The sequence below is a fragment of the Nelumbo lutea genome, chromosome 2, assembly GCF_056320005.1.
Source record: "Nelumbo lutea isolate HS-2025 chromosome 2, American lotus-T2T, whole genome shotgun sequence".
NCBI classification, from domain to species: domain Eukaryota; kingdom Viridiplantae; phylum Streptophyta; class Magnoliopsida; order Proteales; family Nelumbonaceae; genus Nelumbo; species Nelumbo lutea.
Genome location: NC_142685.1, coordinates 114,326,601 through 114,344,434, shown reverse-complemented (window position 1 = coordinate 114,344,434; position 17,834 = coordinate 114,326,601). Strand labels below are relative to the sequence as shown.

General features: G+C 36.2%; 1 protein-coding gene and 1 long non-coding RNA gene across 2 annotated transcripts; one reads left to right on the top strand and one right to left on the bottom strand.

The window, feature by feature from the left end:
• On the bottom strand, window positions 1–12,004 carry LOC148872970 (uncharacterized). The gene is made up of 9 exons (XM_088969281.1): window positions 11,668–12,004; window positions 11,037–11,158; window positions 2,892–2,991; window positions 2,702–2,761; window positions 2,005–2,067; window positions 1,690–1,893; window positions 1,480–1,582; window positions 1,146–1,363; window positions 1–366 (listed from the first exon to the last, which is right to left on the bottom strand). Exons 2-9 carry the CDS (start codon window positions 11,150–11,152, stop codon window positions 274–276), a joined length of 957 nt encoding a protein of 318 aa, XP_088825407.1. The 5' UTR covers window positions 11,153–11,158; window positions 11,668–12,004; the 3' UTR covers window positions 1–273.
• A 263-nt stretch (window positions 12,005–12,267) lies between these two features.
• LOC148872969 (uncharacterized) lies at window positions 12,268–13,467 on the top strand. The gene is made up of 2 exons (XR_016107125.1): window positions 12,268–12,408; window positions 13,225–13,467. It is a non-coding gene; the product is annotated as an uncharacterized LOC148872969 (long non-coding RNA).
• Window positions 13,468–17,834: the final 4,367 nt, after the last annotated feature.

The window sequence follows — 17,834 nt, the reverse complement described above, 5'->3', positions numbered from 1 at the left end:
TTAGGTACCAATAGATTTGATTTATTCTTGCAAATCCTACTCCAGCAAATATGGCATTCCTACTTACAAGGGTAGAGATTGAATGAAGAAATAAGAATTTCTATTTTAATGAAATCAAACCCCTCCTATTGGGATTCATGGTGGATTACCAAGTAAAAACATGAACAATCTCTGACACTGCCCATGTTAAATACAATAAACGCCATTTGCATTTTCACCTATGCTTGGGAAAAAGAGTCGGAAGCACAAGATAGTTATCTCTTAGACTGTGCATTAAGATTCCAGTGGAGCCTCAAACCTCGTGGGAGTGTCAATACCGGCCATACAGCAGAGTCCTGATATCAAGATAATAAGCAAAACGATCCCCTGAACACCATAGGCAATGTTGTTAAATTTTAAATATAATTGTGGAATGAGATGGCAAAACAGACACAGAAATTAAAATGAAATGGTACAAACACCAGCAGTACAGAAAAGAACCCCTACCCTGTATCCATTATCCAACTGTGGTTCGACTGGAAACACGGAACTAATTCAAGACTTACCAATACAAGCCCAGAAAAAAAAGTTCCTTAGGTCAAGAATCAGCCCAACTAGGTAAAATTAGTCATCAAATAAATGAATTTTTCCAGCAAGATCAAGGAGAAAAAAAAAATCCACTCATTGCATGACATGGCTCACTCAAATAGTTAATTTTTCAGGTTATGGATAACCTAAATGAATTTTTCCAGCACCATTTCCTGGAAGATCAAGGAGAGAGGAAAAATAAAAACTAATTGGACGACATGACTCACTCAAGTGGTTAATTTTTCAGGTTATGGATAACCCAATAGGTGGTTATCCCCTATTGGGTTATGGAACATCAAACAAATGATCTGATCATAGATCAGGAATACAAATGTCCCCACTTAGTTTGATTATCACACTGCCAAATGTATACACATGACAAATCAAATAGGTTCAGGTAAATAATTAAATCAGTTATGCAGTATGAAAGGATAGGGTCTCTGAGAATGACAAACCATAGATTTATCATACATTTAATAACCTCTCCATTTATCATTACAATAGAAATGTCCAACCAAAAAAAAATGCTCTACCTTTACTATCCATATGTAAGAAAGAGTGGGCAATGAGTAACTTACAACTAAAACACCTTCAATTAGTGATGATACAGTCTTGCAAACTCCATCACAAGCAGTCGAATTAGCTGAACCATTACCTACAGGACCTTCTGCAAGAAACCTTTCCAGTACCTTGTAAGAAGGATATCTAATTGACCTGTATGGATCTGAAGCATAAAGAACTGTATACATTGCCCCAGACTCCTCCACTGAACTAATAAGCTCAGAGAATATTTCACCTGCAAACAGATCACACCCCAGAATCAGTATTTCATGGTGGAATGCAAAGTAACCATGAAAGGTTTTTCTAGATTAGCTATCTTGTCAACCCCGTGTAGAGATTTTCAGAACATACCTTCTGAACGAATCTGATCAAGATTTTCTAAGGATCCATGACAAAACACAATCAAATCTGTCTGCTTCTTTGGTTTATTTTCCATTCTGGCAACTACATAATCCTGTTTTTCCAATTAACAAAAGAAAATTATAAAATATAAAAAATAGATCTTTACAACTAATATCTAACACCATTCTGAGTCATAAAACTTTGTTCAAGTTAAATTACATGGACTGAGGAGAGATCGGCAAGTTTCTTAAGATCGCCACCATCTACAGAACATGACTCCAGAAAAGCAATCTCACCGATACCTAGGTCATTCCCACAAGTTTCCATAAACCCTGAAATAAGAGATTTCTCCATCACTTCTTCCTCCTCTGATGCAGCAACATATGGAAATGCCATTGAAAAATTGGACCTTCTAAATGAGGCCTGCTTACAAGGCAATATAGAGTTTCGTTACAAGGCAAAGGACTCGAGCCTTCAATATTATGGCTGAGAAACAATTTGAAAAGCACTGAATGACTTAAACATCAAAATTACCTTGAGCAGGTCTAAAAGAGCTGGATCTGCATTTTTGTTTCTAGAAATATCTGAAGATTGTAACTGTGGGTATAGAAAGTAAATAATATTAGTAGCCTGAAGCATAATGTATATGATAAGGTTCTGATTATACAGCTTGCTCATTCTAGTCAGCAAACTAGCAAAATTGCTGAACATGAGTCTACTCCCTTGTGTCAGAAATGGATATGGGTTCAGAATAAGCTCATTTCGGTTAAGGTATTATTAAGAGGTAGCAAATGCATGCAATTTAATAGACAATATCTAAAGTACAACACGTAAGATCATGCAATTGAACATAAATTAATAGATATTATGCAAGAGGCCCTGTTTAGAACTAGGTGGCCACTAAAAAGGTTCTCCAGTTTCTGTTTAGATCATTTTTTTTTTATGAATCTGTTTAGATCTTTTATTTATTTAGTTATTCTCTTTAAGGCTGCATTTTCTTAGTCAGGAAATGAGGCAGAAACCCTTTTCTGGAGAGAGAGAGAGAGAGAGAGAGAGAGAGAGATTTCTGGTGTTTTTAACAGTAAAATCAGTGACTTGTATTAATGCTTGAGGAGAAAAGCATAACGAATTTTCAGATTTTTTTCATGGTAATGCAGAAAGTGCCAGTGGTATGATATAGTATGGGTAACAGTTTAGTAGAAGAAATGTGATAATTCAGAGAGCTTCTTACCTCTTTACCAATAAAAACAAGTGCAATATCAACAGGTTGCTTACGGTTCTCCCTCGGGCACTAAATGTTAGCAGTACAATGAAGTAAGCATTTCAATTTCTACTTTTGTATTCAAGAAAAATCTGAGAGAAGAACAAGCTGTGGAGCACGTGAATTTTAAAAATTTGAATTGAAAAATATTAAAAAATACCAGCAAGTTTGACCAGCCGCCTTCAGACAGAACAGATTTGGCTAAATCCTTTGGATATATGGTGCGATAGTCAACAGCTTCCTTAATCCCATTGTCCGATCTGTGGCCACTCATGTTTAAGTTATTTAGAGATACTGACTCGTAGTTCTCGGCATTTTGTCAATAACAAACAACAGAAAGTAATAAATATACATATGTGCATCTTAGTTAGGGGTGCAACTTGGGTGGGTTCAGGTTGGTTTTTTCTCAAAATTTGAATGGGCCCAGACCAAAGCCCAAGCCCAAATTAGTGTAAAATATCAACTCAGGCCAACCCAAGTTGTACCCCTAATCTTAGTTGAGGGTTCTAAAAGAGAAACAGGGCACGCTAGAAAAAGTATGTAGATCAAAGTAGTGACACAAACTAATAAATGTTACGGGTATTAAAGAACTTATAAATAAACCAAAAATAATAGTGTTCCACCATGCACTTGTTTGTGAACTTCCTTCTTTACAAAAATGTAAAAAGTTAGTAAAGAAGCCTGGGCACAGAACCACTTGATAAAGTTATTATCAGAAAATTGATTCTGATCGATTGGAATTTCTGAGTAAAAGGTAAATGTTACTGCAGTCAAGGGGGGACTCTCGGTGCTAAATAACTCTTACGTTTGTTTACTTATTTTTCTTTTTCCTTTTTTTTTTGTGTATGTGTGCATGTGTTGGGGGGGGGGGGGGGGGGTAAAGTCATGCCATATCAACAGCATGAAAAGGATAAGAAACCTATGTATCACCTATCCAACAGAAAAAAGAAAAGATACAAGTACAGACAACCATGGCTAAAGACAAAGAATTTCAATGCACCATAAAGAATTGAATATAACATTTATCTATCTCATGGTCTGGAAGACAGGAAATTGATACCCCTAAGCTTCAACAATTTTCCACATGGTTGCTCTTCCCACTATAGATACAACAATTACCTTCTTTCAAATATTCCAACACAATGCAAATAGTAAAATATTCAATGAAATATGAATCTCGATGTGGCTGAAAGAACTTAAGGGTCTGACAGGCTACAACTGGTTACCCAGCAACTCACTCCTGAACAGATTCTCCTCCCGTAATCCTTGAAAAGGAATTACCACCTTCTCTTTTTTCTCTCCTCTTTTGAGATCTTGTGTTGGGATGATAATCTCATCAAGTTCTGGAATCTGGACTGATACTTGCTGCAGTCATCACCCTTTATGTCTCACCTACTCCAGATTGTTCCAGCTAGTTTTGATTAAGGATCTTCCAGTCTCTTCTGTCCTGTCTAGAGAGGACCTTTTGACTTTTCCTTTAATCTCCACTTCAAGAGAGCTCTTATTCTGAATCCCTTGAGATGTCCTCTCTTGCTACCCCTCAATGAAGTCTCCCATACAGGCGATACCGCAACATCATTTAAAAGAAAGGATCTGGCCAGCTTTATGTGTCTCCTCTAATTTGCACCATGTGCATGAAAGATGGTGATTCCATTGGTCACCTCCTTATCAACTACATGGTTGTTAGATCCTTGTGGCAATTCTTCCTAGACATGTTTCATGGTGATATCTTCCATTGGGCTCCTCCCAACTCTGTTTCTGATTTTCTCCTCCAATGGCCTTCTTGCAAGCTTGGTCCTAGGGGAAAAATCTTTTGGAAGGCTATCATCTCCCATGTTGTCATGTGGCGCAGTTGGGAGGAGCATAAATAGAAGAACTATTGAGAACAAGTCTTCTCCTTGGACATCCTTAAAGACAGAATTTTGCACCAGATATTCTCCTGGATGCTTTCTTACAAGCAGTTCAAAGGGGCAACCATGATGATCTTGATAGGAATTTTGGTCGCTTTCTTGAACTCATATGTTCAGGACCTACATTAGTGCCGTCCACTCAGTAGAGGAGCAGCTGTTATTGGTGACCTTATTCTCAATGCGGCTGGTAGTATGGTTTGGGCTTACAGTAGGCCTCTTGGTATAACAGATGCTTCTGAGGCCGAAGTTAGAGCTCTGCTGATTGGTTTGAGGGCTGCTAAGTCCTTATTGGATACTCTTGCTGTGGAAGGCAATTTTAGGAATGCTAATGGTTGGGGCAGCTTGGACCTCCAGCGTGGAACCTGGCCCTTGGATATTGGCTCACCTTATTTATAAGATTTGTGACACTTCAGCTTCTTTGAACTGCTCTTTTAGATGGATTCCAAGGGTTTTGAATTTGATGGAAGATGCCTAAGCTAAACCAGAAGTGGATAGGAATTTTTTTGTATAGTGCTGATTCATTACCTATGTAAATCAGTTTGTCATAGAACTGAATTCCAATGAGTGCATGCCTTTTCCCTACCCCAAACGATACAAAAACAGCCTGCTAACATATGAAAAAATAGAGATTATCTAGACCTGGCAATTGGGTTGGGTGGGTCGGGTTCGGGTTTGGTCAAGGTACTTTGGGTTGATTTCGTGTTGGATTGTCAAATGCTAGACCCTAACCCTAAATGTTCAGGTTAGGGTTGACCCATGGGTTAATTCGGGTCATCCCAAAAATAATTGAAATTTAAAAAAAAGTTACATGAAAAATGTCAAAATTAAAAGAATTAACCTTAAAATTCCAAATATAAAATAAAAAGCTTGAACATTTAACAATTTAAAGAGTAAACAATAAAAAGTAAAGACTAAATAGAAAAAATTAAAGAATGGAAACTTCTAACAATGCATAAATAATCCCAATTAGACTTGACAATCGGGTCAGCGGGTTAACCCATGACCCAACCCAACCCCTTTTTTGTGGTCAGGTCGGGTCATTTTTCACATTCGGGTAGCTAGACACGAGTCCCTAACCCTGTTTTTTCGGGTTGGGTCAGGTCGGGTTCGCGGGTTGGGTCAACTTTTTGCCAGGTCTGAGATTATCTCTAAGGTCTACTATTTTACTATGACAATCAAGAATTGCCAAGATAGCCCAATATATGTTGTGATGTATTGACATGGTCATAATACTTTCTTGTGACTCTCCAAGCTATCAATCAAAAGAAAAACCAAATCACCTACTGAGTGCATGCTTGGGTAATTTGATTTTGAAGAGCTTACTTGGACGCAACACCTTCTTGTGACCCTCCAATAAGTCACAAGCATGCTAATAATCAAAATTAAAACAAGATCATCTTGTTATGGCTGGGTGATTTGGATTCAATTAATTAACATGGTCACAAAACATTGTGATCTTTGAATAAAACACAAACATTCCATAAGTCAAATGAAATACCAAAACACCCAATGAGTGCATGCCTATTGTTGCTACCTCAAGTGATGCATGAACTAACTGTTATCATACGAAAAAATGAGACTAGTTCTAGGGTTCACTACCTTATTAGGAATATCAAGAAATACAAAGGTAGCCTAATATGTGGAGCAATGAGTTTACATAATCATCACACTTTCTTATGGCCATTGAGAAAAACGTGGGCATGCTATAACTCAAAGGATAAACTAAACCACCCAATGAATGCAATCCTAAATTATTTTGCTTTGATGAGTTCATATAATCACAACAATTTCTTCCAACTGTCCAATAAATTACAGACATACTGCTATCAATCAAATGAAAAATCAAATAACCCAATGAAGGCATATTTGCTATGGTTACGCAAAATGACACAAGAACAACCCATTGTCATATGAAGAAAATAGAGATTACCTCAATAATATACTACTTAACAATGACCAATCAGGTATTACCAAGATATCTTAACATGTAGAATGATGATTTCACATCGTCACAACACTCCCTTGTGACTCAATAATCAAACACAATTATGCTCAAATGAAAAACCAAACCTCTCATTGAGAACATGTTTGTCTTTGTGACCCCAGATGATACAAGAAAAATCTGATATCATATGAAAGAAGAGACTACATCTAGTCATTGTTGTTAAGGCAATGCTTAGGCGATAAGGTGCTCATGGAAGGTATCCTCGCTTAATTGCTAAGGTATTTCTAAAGGGTTCTCTTGAATACTTTTATATTCTTAACTTTTTTGAGATTATAATATTAAAACAAACATTACTAAAATAAATTGTTCAGTTCGACTCATACTAAAATTGCAAACAACCCTAAAGGGTTCTCTTTGATTTCTTTTAAGAAAATGCCAAATCTCCAAAGACCTTTCTGAGAGCTTAATAGTCTGTAGATAGTCTTGCTAAAGCTTTTGTACATCCTATTGTTGTTAGCCCAAATGAGCGGGCCACCTACACTGTAGCAGGTTATCCCATGCCAGCACGCAGGCCTGGGTGGGCTATACCTACCTGCCCCGAAACCCCTTGAAAGGGAAGCTGGACCGGGTTGGGCCAAGCTGTGGGCGGCACGATTTTTTTTAGAAAATTTGAAAAAAAAATAAGCTAAAATTAATTAACAAGATAAAATAAATATTTTCTTCTTTATTTATCTTCAAAAATAAATAAATTAACAAGACAAACAAGAAATTGGAAAACAAAATCTTAAAATTTTATTCCATGTGAATTTTGATGTATGCAATTGTTTATATATGAAATAATAAAATAAAATTGAAAAAATACAATAAAATAGGAATAAAACAGTATAATAAAATTGAAAATAAATATTTATATACATATATGTATATATTATTATACACAATTATTATATATATGTATAAATACATATTATTAAATATATAAATCAAGGTTCAAAGTATCGACACGTATCGCCCGATACGTATCGTATCGGGAGTACCCCAAATATGCCCCTACAAAGGGTGTATCGAGGTTTTGATCGGTTCAGAGGGTGGAAGAACCTTAAACTGCCCCCCTGAACCAATTTTGAAAAACAAAATAAAAAAAAGTAAAAAAAGGACCGATATTGCCCAATGCGCCCCTACCAGTGTATCGATATTTAGAACCTTGATATAAATAATATATTAATATATGTGGGTTGTGGAAGGCTAGCACACGGGTCGTGCTCAGTGTTTTAAAAGCGCAAGGTGCAAGGGCCATTTTGCGCCTAAGGTGCAAGGTGAGGCACACGCCTTTTTGAGGCAAGGTGCACAATTTAAAAAAAAAAGCTAAAAATTCGAAAAGAATTGCAAAAAAAATCGAAAAATTATAAAACATAATATTAATAAAAATATAAACTTAAGTTTTAAAATAAATGTTTAAAAAAACCTATTATCTAAAATTAAAATACATAAATATAATATGTAAAGCATATTCAAATGAGAATTCAAAAATGAAATCAAACATATAAAACATTTTCAAGCATATAAAACCCGCAATCTCTTTTTTTTCTCAATTGCATCAAGTAGCTAATGTGACATATTACCTTCCTAATTCTACGAGCCGCCTTTGTGCCATGCCCCTCGAGGCAAGCCCAAACAAGTCCATGTTTGGGTCTTAACTTGTTATTTTCACACAAAAAATATTAATTTTATAGTTTAATTGCTTTAAGAAGATATTTTATTAGGATGAATGAATGGACAACATTACCAAATAGGGGATTCTTGAATGGGTTGCGCCTAGGACCTGGGCGAGGCACCTACCCTAAAATGTGCCTCGCCTATGAGCCTAGGCGCGCCTTGTAAATCACTGATCGTGTTGTGCTTGGGTTGTGGGTCGTGCTGGCACAACCCACTTTTTCGTGTCATGTCGGCTTGCAGGCCTCAAAACCCAAGCCCAACACGGCACTAGGGTTTGGACTAAGCCTGGCATGGCCCACTTTCTACAATGACCAAATCGGGCTTGGCACGACCCAAGTCATGCTAGGTTGTGCTGCCCACTTTACAACACTATTAACAGCCCACTAATGCATGAAAAAATAGTGATTGCCTCTAGGGTCTACTACCTTACTATGACAATTTAAAAATACCAAGGTAGCCCAACATGTTGAACAATGAGTTCACACGACTACAACACTGTCATGTGACCCCCCCCCCCCAATGAAGCACAAGCATGCTATCAATCAAATGAAAAACCAAATCACTAAATGAGCCCATGCCTAGGTGATTTGGTTTCAATGAATTCACATGTTTTCAAATTAAAAATCAAACCACCCAATGAGTACATGCCTTTTTTCTACCACAAATGATACAAAAATAACCTACTAAGATATGAAAAGATAGGGATTACCTCTATTGTCTACTACCTCACTATGACAATCAAGAAATGCCAAGGTAGACTAACATGTGTTGTGATGTGTTCACATGGTCACAATACTTTCTTGCGGCCTTATAATAAAACACCAGCATGCTATAAATCAAAAGAAAAACCAAATCACCTAATGAGTGCATGCTTGGGTGATTTGATTTTGATGAATTCACATAGTTACACACTTTCTTATGACCCTCTAATAAAACATAGACATTCTATCAATCAAATGAAATGCAAAATTACTCCATGAGTGCATGCTTTTTGTTGCTAGCCCAAGTGATACATGAACTACCCACTATCATATGATAAAATGGAGACTACCTCTAGGAATATCAAGAAACACAAACATAGTCCAACATGTGGAGAGATGAGTTCACATAATCATAACGCTTTCTTGTGGCCTCTAAAAAATCCCAAGCATGCTATAAGCCAAAGGATAAACCAAATCACCTAATGAGTGAATGCTTGGGTGATTTGGTTTTCATAAGTTCACATAGTCACAACAATTTCTTGCAACCATCCAATAAAAAACAAGCATGCTGCTATCATGGTTCAAAGTATCGATACGATACGTCCTGTATTGGGCGTACCATATCATATCTTTTACAAACGATACGGTTCAAAATGCCTTTTAATAATAAAAAACAACCTATAATCTTTCCAAAAAACCAAAGTTTGAAAAAAAAAAAAGTGTTTTGGCTGTTTTTATGTATTGATATGATACGGCCAAAACTCGTATTGTATCGATACTTCGAACCTTGGCTGCTATCAATCAAATGAAAAACCAAATAACCCAACGAGGGCATGTCTGCTATTACTACACGAAATGATACAAGAACAACCCACTATCATATAAAATAGAGATTACCTTTATGATATAGTACCTAACTATGACAATCAGGTAATACCACGGTAGCTTAACATGTAGAATGATGCCTATGTAATAAGGTGCTCATGGAGAGTTGCCTCACTTAATTGCCAAGACATTTTTTACACAGTGCTGTTGGATAGTTTTATAGTCTTAACTTTTTGAGAATATAATAATAAAGCAGACATTATTAAACAAAATTATTCCATTTGAGTTAAAAATACTAGTTTCTTTTGTATTGTCTTTCTTATTTGTTAGGGTTCAATCAAGATGTATACTGTCTTGAACCCTCCAAATTTGATTGTTAGGGTTCAATCAAGATGTTTCTTTGTACTAGTAAGCATGAAGGAACTCAAAATTTTGTCCAATCATCACATATTGATTTCCTTCTTCTTCTTTCACCCTTTCTTTACTTTCCATCTTTTCCTAGGACAAAAATAGAGGCTTAGCCCCCCTATTTTCTGAAAATTCTTTTCTTTCTTCCATTTTTTCATGATTATGTTTATTTTCTATGTTAAAGGTTTATGCATTTTTTTATGAAGATTATAGACAATTAATAGTGAAAGATAGTTGCCGCTTTCCACTGAACCTAGAGAATTACCATTAGGATTCATGGTTTCTATCCAAAAAGATCCCATAACCTAGGCAACACCTAGGTGCCTGCCTAGGCAACAAGGTGTCCCCCTATCGCCTAGACTCGCCTCAGTGCATTGAAAGCCATGTCCAAGCATTCAAAGGTGGAGCCTAAATGCTTCCACTCCACAACAAGTATTAATGGTTCACAAAACCATCCTTAAGAGTCAGCCTAAACATATAAGAAATTAAAGATCCACAACATAACAATCAGCTTAGCACAATCCCCACCATAAACAAAAACCCCGAACAAATATATGCAAGTAAACCTTGCATGAAGAGGAACCAGAATTATCACAATAGGCATGCTAAAGCACTAAGCCAATAGGATAACCACTCGATAAAGCATGGCTACCAGTCCCCAAGAGTGGAATTCTTATGGCCAGATCCACCATAGCATCCAAGGCAGAAGTTATGTTCATTATCAGTGACCAGGAATTCACACGGTAAAGAACATAGATCCCTAATCACTCAAGTGAACAGATGTATCGAAGAAGTCATACTCATAGGTTTGGGGAAACCAGAGAAATGCAGGATAAGTGGACAGCGAAGTTGAACCAAATACATCCTGAGCCCCAAGAAGCAAAACCACCAGTAAAGCTTCTACAACTGCCTTCATCTTCTCCTGAACAGCGTTCAATCAAGTAAAAGACCAATGTCAAGGATAAACCCATAAGATTCAATTCCAATTCAAAAAAGGAAAGTTAAACCTTGAAAAAAGAAATGGACCCAAAGAAATTTATGGAACATTGTCGTGAGGGAAAAGAAGGGGAAAGAAAACTAAAATCCGATCCCAACGATCGAATTCCAGAAATCCATACAGAAATCACACTCGGTACAACTAGTTAGACAGACATACATAGCAATTAAATCATCGGAATTCCAATTTAACTTTTAGTACAGATGATCAAAGTCGAGTACGCAGAAAATCTGAACCTAGAACTTAAATGTAGAGGGCGAAAAAACAACGCACCGGGAAGGGGGGAAACAAATTTTCAATTGAATTATCAATAAAAAATAATTATCTGTTAATAAGCAACTACATGAACTTCTGTAGAGAAATGAAATGACAGATTGAAAGATCTGTTACAGAACGGGAATGAAAAGCAGAATAATGAAATTCTCTAGGATTACCTTAAGAAGAGCAGAAGTTTATAAGTTAGGGTTTCGGAGGCAGAGAAGATAACAAGGGATCGAGATGTTTAAACTGGAATTCGGTCCCTTCAGAGCGATCGAAGCACGGACATGAACACCCACCAGTACTTTCGTTCGTTCTTCGGTTCTTGTCGTTGAGGAAATGAGGCGGAATACGGTAGTGCAACCATGAAGACATGCTTGGGCTCGATTCTGAAATATTTCCTTGCAAACAGAGGCATTTTCGTCATCTTACAACGAATAAGTGTTCGTCTGGGAGGTGTTCAATCTCCTGCCAACATGAACCATACCCACCCTGCCCACACATTATTACAGCGACACATTGAGAACATCTCACGTAATTATATGTTGCCATTCATGGGAGATGATCACAATGCACAGGCAGGCACACAGATACGTTGTCCTGCGGGAGATCTGAGTTCGCATCACCGCCCCACTGCGCTTCGCTCCACACAAACGCCCCACACGACGTGCGACAGACATCTGTCCAGTCGCACGCGGTGGGGCGTTCCCGCGTGCGACGCTAACGTGACGGACGTTAGCCCCGCCTGTTAGCCCCAAAACCAACTCAAAAGTTCTGCAACGCGCCCCCTGAAGCTCCTTTCCCATATTCGCGCCCCTCCTGAAGCTCAAATCGGAGGAGAAGCTTTGACCCCCGTTCTCTGCCCGAGCTCGGATCTCCGCTCCCATCTTCGGCACCGGCGAACGCTCCGGTCACCAGTTAAGCTCTAACCCTTATTTTTTGTCTGGGGCTTTGATTTTTTTTCATTAAATCCTCTTTGATGTTTTATTTTTCTTTGACTTTTTTTACCCTCTTCCACCTCCTTCTCCGGCACCGGCGATCACTCCATCCACCGTCACCAGGTGTTGGAGTGTTTTTCGTTTCAAGAAACCAATGCTCTATGAAGAAAAAACTACGGAGTGATGCCTTAGGCTAGCATGTTAAGTAGTTTATCAGTCAGGTTAATCATTTTTTCAGAATTGGGTTCATGTTCAGACTTGGGTTCACACTTGGGTTCATGTTCAGACAGTGAGTGTAGGGTATTTTTAATCCATTAATCATTCTTTATGCTCAGATGATGGAAAAACAGATGTTCAATCTATACTGATTTATATTTGCAAATAATGTATAACAGAAAAGAAAAACCTTAGTTCAGGACATGTGGTTGAAAGGATAATAACCTTAGTTCTTGCTCATGATGACTTTGCAACTTGATGGTGCCCCTGACTTTGTGTGTTCTTAAATTTATGGTGTTTGTAGGTTCATTTTCTAGACAACTCCTTCTGTTAAGGGACCCTCCTGATTGACCATGTTTTACTTCCCCGAAATATGTGAGCCATACATTTTAGCTGGGTGTATTAGATATTCTCAAAGTTTGAATTTATAATTTAAATGAATGTCACGAGAAAGGGCTTATTCAGGACATGTGGCAGGTGTCCTTATGGTTAAAAGAATGTCACACTTAGAACTGCATTCAACTTTTTTATTATGCAATGGCTATTAAAAACTCACTTAGAAAGTTGTTTGGTTTACAGGTATTAGCTATGGTTATGAACTCCATCCAGCTTAGGAAAAAACGACAGAAGGAGAAAGAGAAAATAGTGCAGTGATTGGCTATGGCTACACAAAGCTGAATTTTCAAACTTTACTATTAATTCGTATGCTTTGGTACAGATACAGAAAGCTGAACTTTCAAACTTCATTATTAATTTGTATGCTTTGGTACAGATACAGAAAGCTGAATTTTCAAACACTTTATTATTAATTTGTATGATTTGGTACAAATGTTGTTTGGCTATGGCTATGAACTCTCTCTCTCTCTCTCTCTCTCTCTCTTTCCTCTTTAGCTATAGTCCAACTAACTAGCCTAAAGCAGGGCATTACAACTATCTTCCTGTCTTAGTTAAACAGAGGCTGGTCCCCTGAAGAAGGATCAATAATAGCTAGTCTTTGATGAGCCAAAAAGTGGTCTCCATGCTGGTACAGCCCACTACAATCAGGCACCCGATGCTTCAATCTGCAATATCAACACTTCTTATTAATGTTCCATCTACATGATAATACGACTGTTTTGAAGTAGTTTAAAGAATCCAACAGAACTACGATTACTGTCACATAGCAAGCAGAATCCTCAATCTTAATCTAATACATGGTAACGGTAGTTTCACATGGATTGGAGACCCAGATCAAATCATGGGTTTCATAAGATCTAAAGTGACATGATGGTGATTAAACAAAAAACCATATTAATCTAAACCCATGTCAGAATCTTTTTCTTCTTCTTCCTTCTGAGAAATCTGACTCTGCTTCTTGATAGAGCAAGTATACGTATATGCTGACAGATATATTGAACCTTCTCTTCATGGTGTTCATTCAATAAGGTATCATCAATCTCAGCATCGCACGACTATTTTGCAGATTAAAATAACATATTACGAAGCTTTATAAACTATTGTTTGAAAAAATGCAACTAGAGAGAGAGAGAGAGAGATTCTTGTTTATTTGTTGCAGAAGTTCAGAATATCATGAATAAAAAAACTGGTATTTGTTACTTATATCATACTTTCTTCTTATATGAAATATTCTTGGAGAAGTATTTCTCCCATTGGCGTTTTCATTACTTGGTTCTCTGATCTGCTTTTGGTTGCCAAGAAAATGAGAAATCTTCTTTTCGGATAGCATGCGGTCAGTTTTGTTTCCTATCACTCTCCATTGTTTTCGGTCTGTCTTCTCTACCTTAATGAAGAGAGAAAAATAGAGGTCAAAGAGGAAATCTATTTACCTGTTTCGACTTGATTGTCTTTTCTCTTATAGTTTCCAAAGTTGTGTGCGCACAAAGACACAGTAAAGACATGCAGGGGCATCACTCCTTTGTTTTTTCTTCATAGAACATTGGTTTCTTGAAATGAAAAACAACACCTGGTGACGGTGGCAGGAGAAGAGGGTAAAAAAAGTCGAAGAAAAACAAAACATCAAAGAGGGTTTAATGAAAAAAATCAAAGCCCCAGGGGGCGCGAATGTGGGAGAAGAGCTTCAGGGGGCGCGCTCCAGCACTTTTGAATTGGTTTTGGGACAAAGTCCGTCACGTTAGCGTCACATGCGGGAATGCCCCACCGCGTGCGACTGGACAGGTGTCAGTCACACGTCGTGTGAGGCGTTTGCGGGGCGAAGCACGGTGGGACGGTGATGCGAACTCGGGAGATCTGTATTATGCCAGGTGAATTCAAATCAGCCCCCGATAAATCAGCCTTCCACAGCATCCCACAGCACATCCCGTCGTGAATTGAAAACATCTCCCGATGATGCCTGTGGGAAGTTATCTTGTGGGGGGTCATTTCAACTCATGCCAGGTGGGATCTAGAAAGGTTAAAAATAAATAAAGAAAGAAATAAAATCCAATTTATTGGTATGGTTTATAGGGGTGGGTTGATCATGGCCCGTGCGACTTATGATAAGCATTGTAGTTTGGGCATGGACAGGGCGCCGGGTTTCAGGCGTGAAACGTAAGCCCTGTGGGTCATGCCTAATTCAGGCCTTAATATCTTATCATCTGTGTATAAAATATTAAATATATAATATTTTATGTTATATATATATACTAATGGGCCCGTGCATCATATGGACTTTATTAAGCGAAAACTAAATAATACAAATACATAAGAGTATACAATTGTTTTATATTTTAATTTTTAAATAATTAATAATTATTTATATATTATAATACTTTTAGTTTTTTTTTTGCAATACAAAAAAATAACAATAATTAATTTTAGCTATGATGGTTCATTAAACTGATGAAATAGATGAAACCAAACAACTTTATCTTACTTCACTTGAATTAGGTCAATTTTTACTAATGGTCAGTCGGTTTTGGGTAGATTTGTACATGGGTAGGAGTGAGATGGGCTTTTCCTCTTTATTAATAGAAAATGACAAGCCTGAGCCCAAGTCTGGCTCGACTATCAAGCCTAGATCTTGAGCCCAAGCCCGAAGCCCAATCTAGACAAATATTTTATGTTATATTAACAATATATTACATATTTTATAATATTCTATCTATATATTATAATATTTAATACCATTTTCACTACTCATTTTATATTTTTTGTGTATTATTAATGTATATTATATTTTTACTAAATATAATATTAGTAGGTTGGGCTTGCAATGCGCTTATTTGGGAAAGCTCGAGCCTGACCCAAAAAATAGTCGAGCTCGATTTTAAAAGCCTGTGGGCTTAAAACGTTGTCCAAGGCTCCAAGCCCGATTTTGAATGGGTCAAGCTAGGCCAACCTATTGGATTACCTAGTCAAGCCCCCAATCCAACCAAGTTGGTTTAGTTCACCAAACAACTTTCAACCAAATTGAAATGACCCATGAACACTCCTGATTTTATCTAAATTAATAGTTTAGTCTCTAATAAATATAAATAGTTTAATCTCCAATAACTATCGATAATTTATAGCGAAAATACACAATTATTGAAAATAAATTTATAATGAAAATACAACAAATAACAAATAAATATACAATTAATACAATAATTATGAAAATACTATAAATATATCAAATTAGTCAATAAATAGTGTAATATCCAATAATAGTTTACAAATATTAATCAATAAATTATAACAAAAATGCAATAAATCCAATAAGTACACAAAATAAAATCTAAAAGTTAAATATTAATATTTTAATCTCCAATAATTATTGAAAATTTTGTTAAATAACAAAACAAAAATAATTTATACATAATTATTAAAAGATATTGTACTGAATATTAATTTTAGTATATACAAATATATAATAAATATTTTAAAATTATTAATAATAATTTGTTTTTAAACTTATTACATAATTTACTTATTTAACATACTTTTTAATAAATATTCAAAACATGATTTAGTTATTAAATTTTTTATATTTAGCATGTTTAAAAATAGTTATTTGCAATATTGTTTAGTTATTCAAATAATGCCATTATTTATATTTTTAAAATATTAATTATTTATTGAATTTAATAATTTGTAAAATTATAATTTATACTATTATTATATAATTTTGTTATATTATTAATCCAAATATTATGAAATCTATTATAATTACTTTTCTACTTGTTAGAAATTTTTTAAATTTGATACATAATTTTGTTATTTTTACTATTTAAAATTCAGTTATGTTAAGTATTTCGTTATTTAAAATATTTAGTTATTTAACTATTTAAATAATATAAAAAATTTAGTTTTAATTTTTTATTATGTGAATAACATTTAAATAATTTTGTTATTTAAACTTTTGAACTATTATTTAGTTATTAATTGAATAATCCATAAAAAGGGGTAAGGGAGAAAGGAAAGAGAGAGAGAGAGAGAGAGAGAAAGAGAGAGAGAGAGAGAAAGAGAGAGAGAGAGAGAGAGAGAGAGAGAGAGATCTAGAAAGGGGTAAGGGAGAAAGGAAAGAGAGAGAGAGAGAGGGAGAGAGATCTAGAAAGGGGTAAGGGAGAAAGGAAAGAGGTTTAAGGAGAGAAGAGAGAAGGGGGAATGGGAGAAGGAGAGGACTCTGACGTGGGACCTAATCGCTTTATAATATAGTATAGATATATAAAATTTATTTTATAAAGGAGTTTGGAATCAGTCCTCACAGAATTCGCATCCATGTCCCACAGAGAGCCCCACATCACATCCCAATTGTGCATTGGGAACATCTTCCAATGACAAGTATGGGAGGTGTTCTTAATGCACGCTAAAATGTGCATGTGGGGCACCGATGTGAATTCATTCTCACACCACCCTCACAACTTTTTACATCTATGCATTGGGAACATCTCCATAGTTGTATGCTTATTTTTCATGGGGAGATATTTCTGATGCATGTCTATAAGGGATTGTGCAAACGGTGTGAACACAGTCTTATAAACACCGAACTTGATTTCTGTTGAAAGTCCAGAATACCAAATTACATGTTTAGCAGTGCTTTCACGGAGTAGCTTTTGGTTTTGAAAAGTAGCCCAGCCAAACAACTTATAAGCAATATTTTGGTGAAAATCCAAAAAAAAGGTCCAATTTGCTATCCTAAATGGATCCTATATTCAAGTAGTAAGCAACTCAACAAAAGCTTAACCTATTAAATTAAATGCCATTTGGGA

Bases quoted from the DNA above. Each gene is read 5' to 3' on its own strand.
- LOC148872970 (XM_088969281.1), bottom strand. From the start codon at position 11,152: ATGAAGGCAGTTGTAGAAGCTTTACTGGTGGTTTTGCTTCTTGGGGCT. The intron at 2,992-11,036 runs GTATGACTTCTT...GAGTGGCCACAG, and splicing joins TGGTTTCCCCAAACCTATGA to ATCGGACAATGGGATTAAGG. The intron at 1,583-1,689 runs GTAATTTAACTT...TTGGAAAAACAG, and splicing joins CCGATCTCTCCTCAGTCCAT to GATTATGTAGTTGCCAGAAT.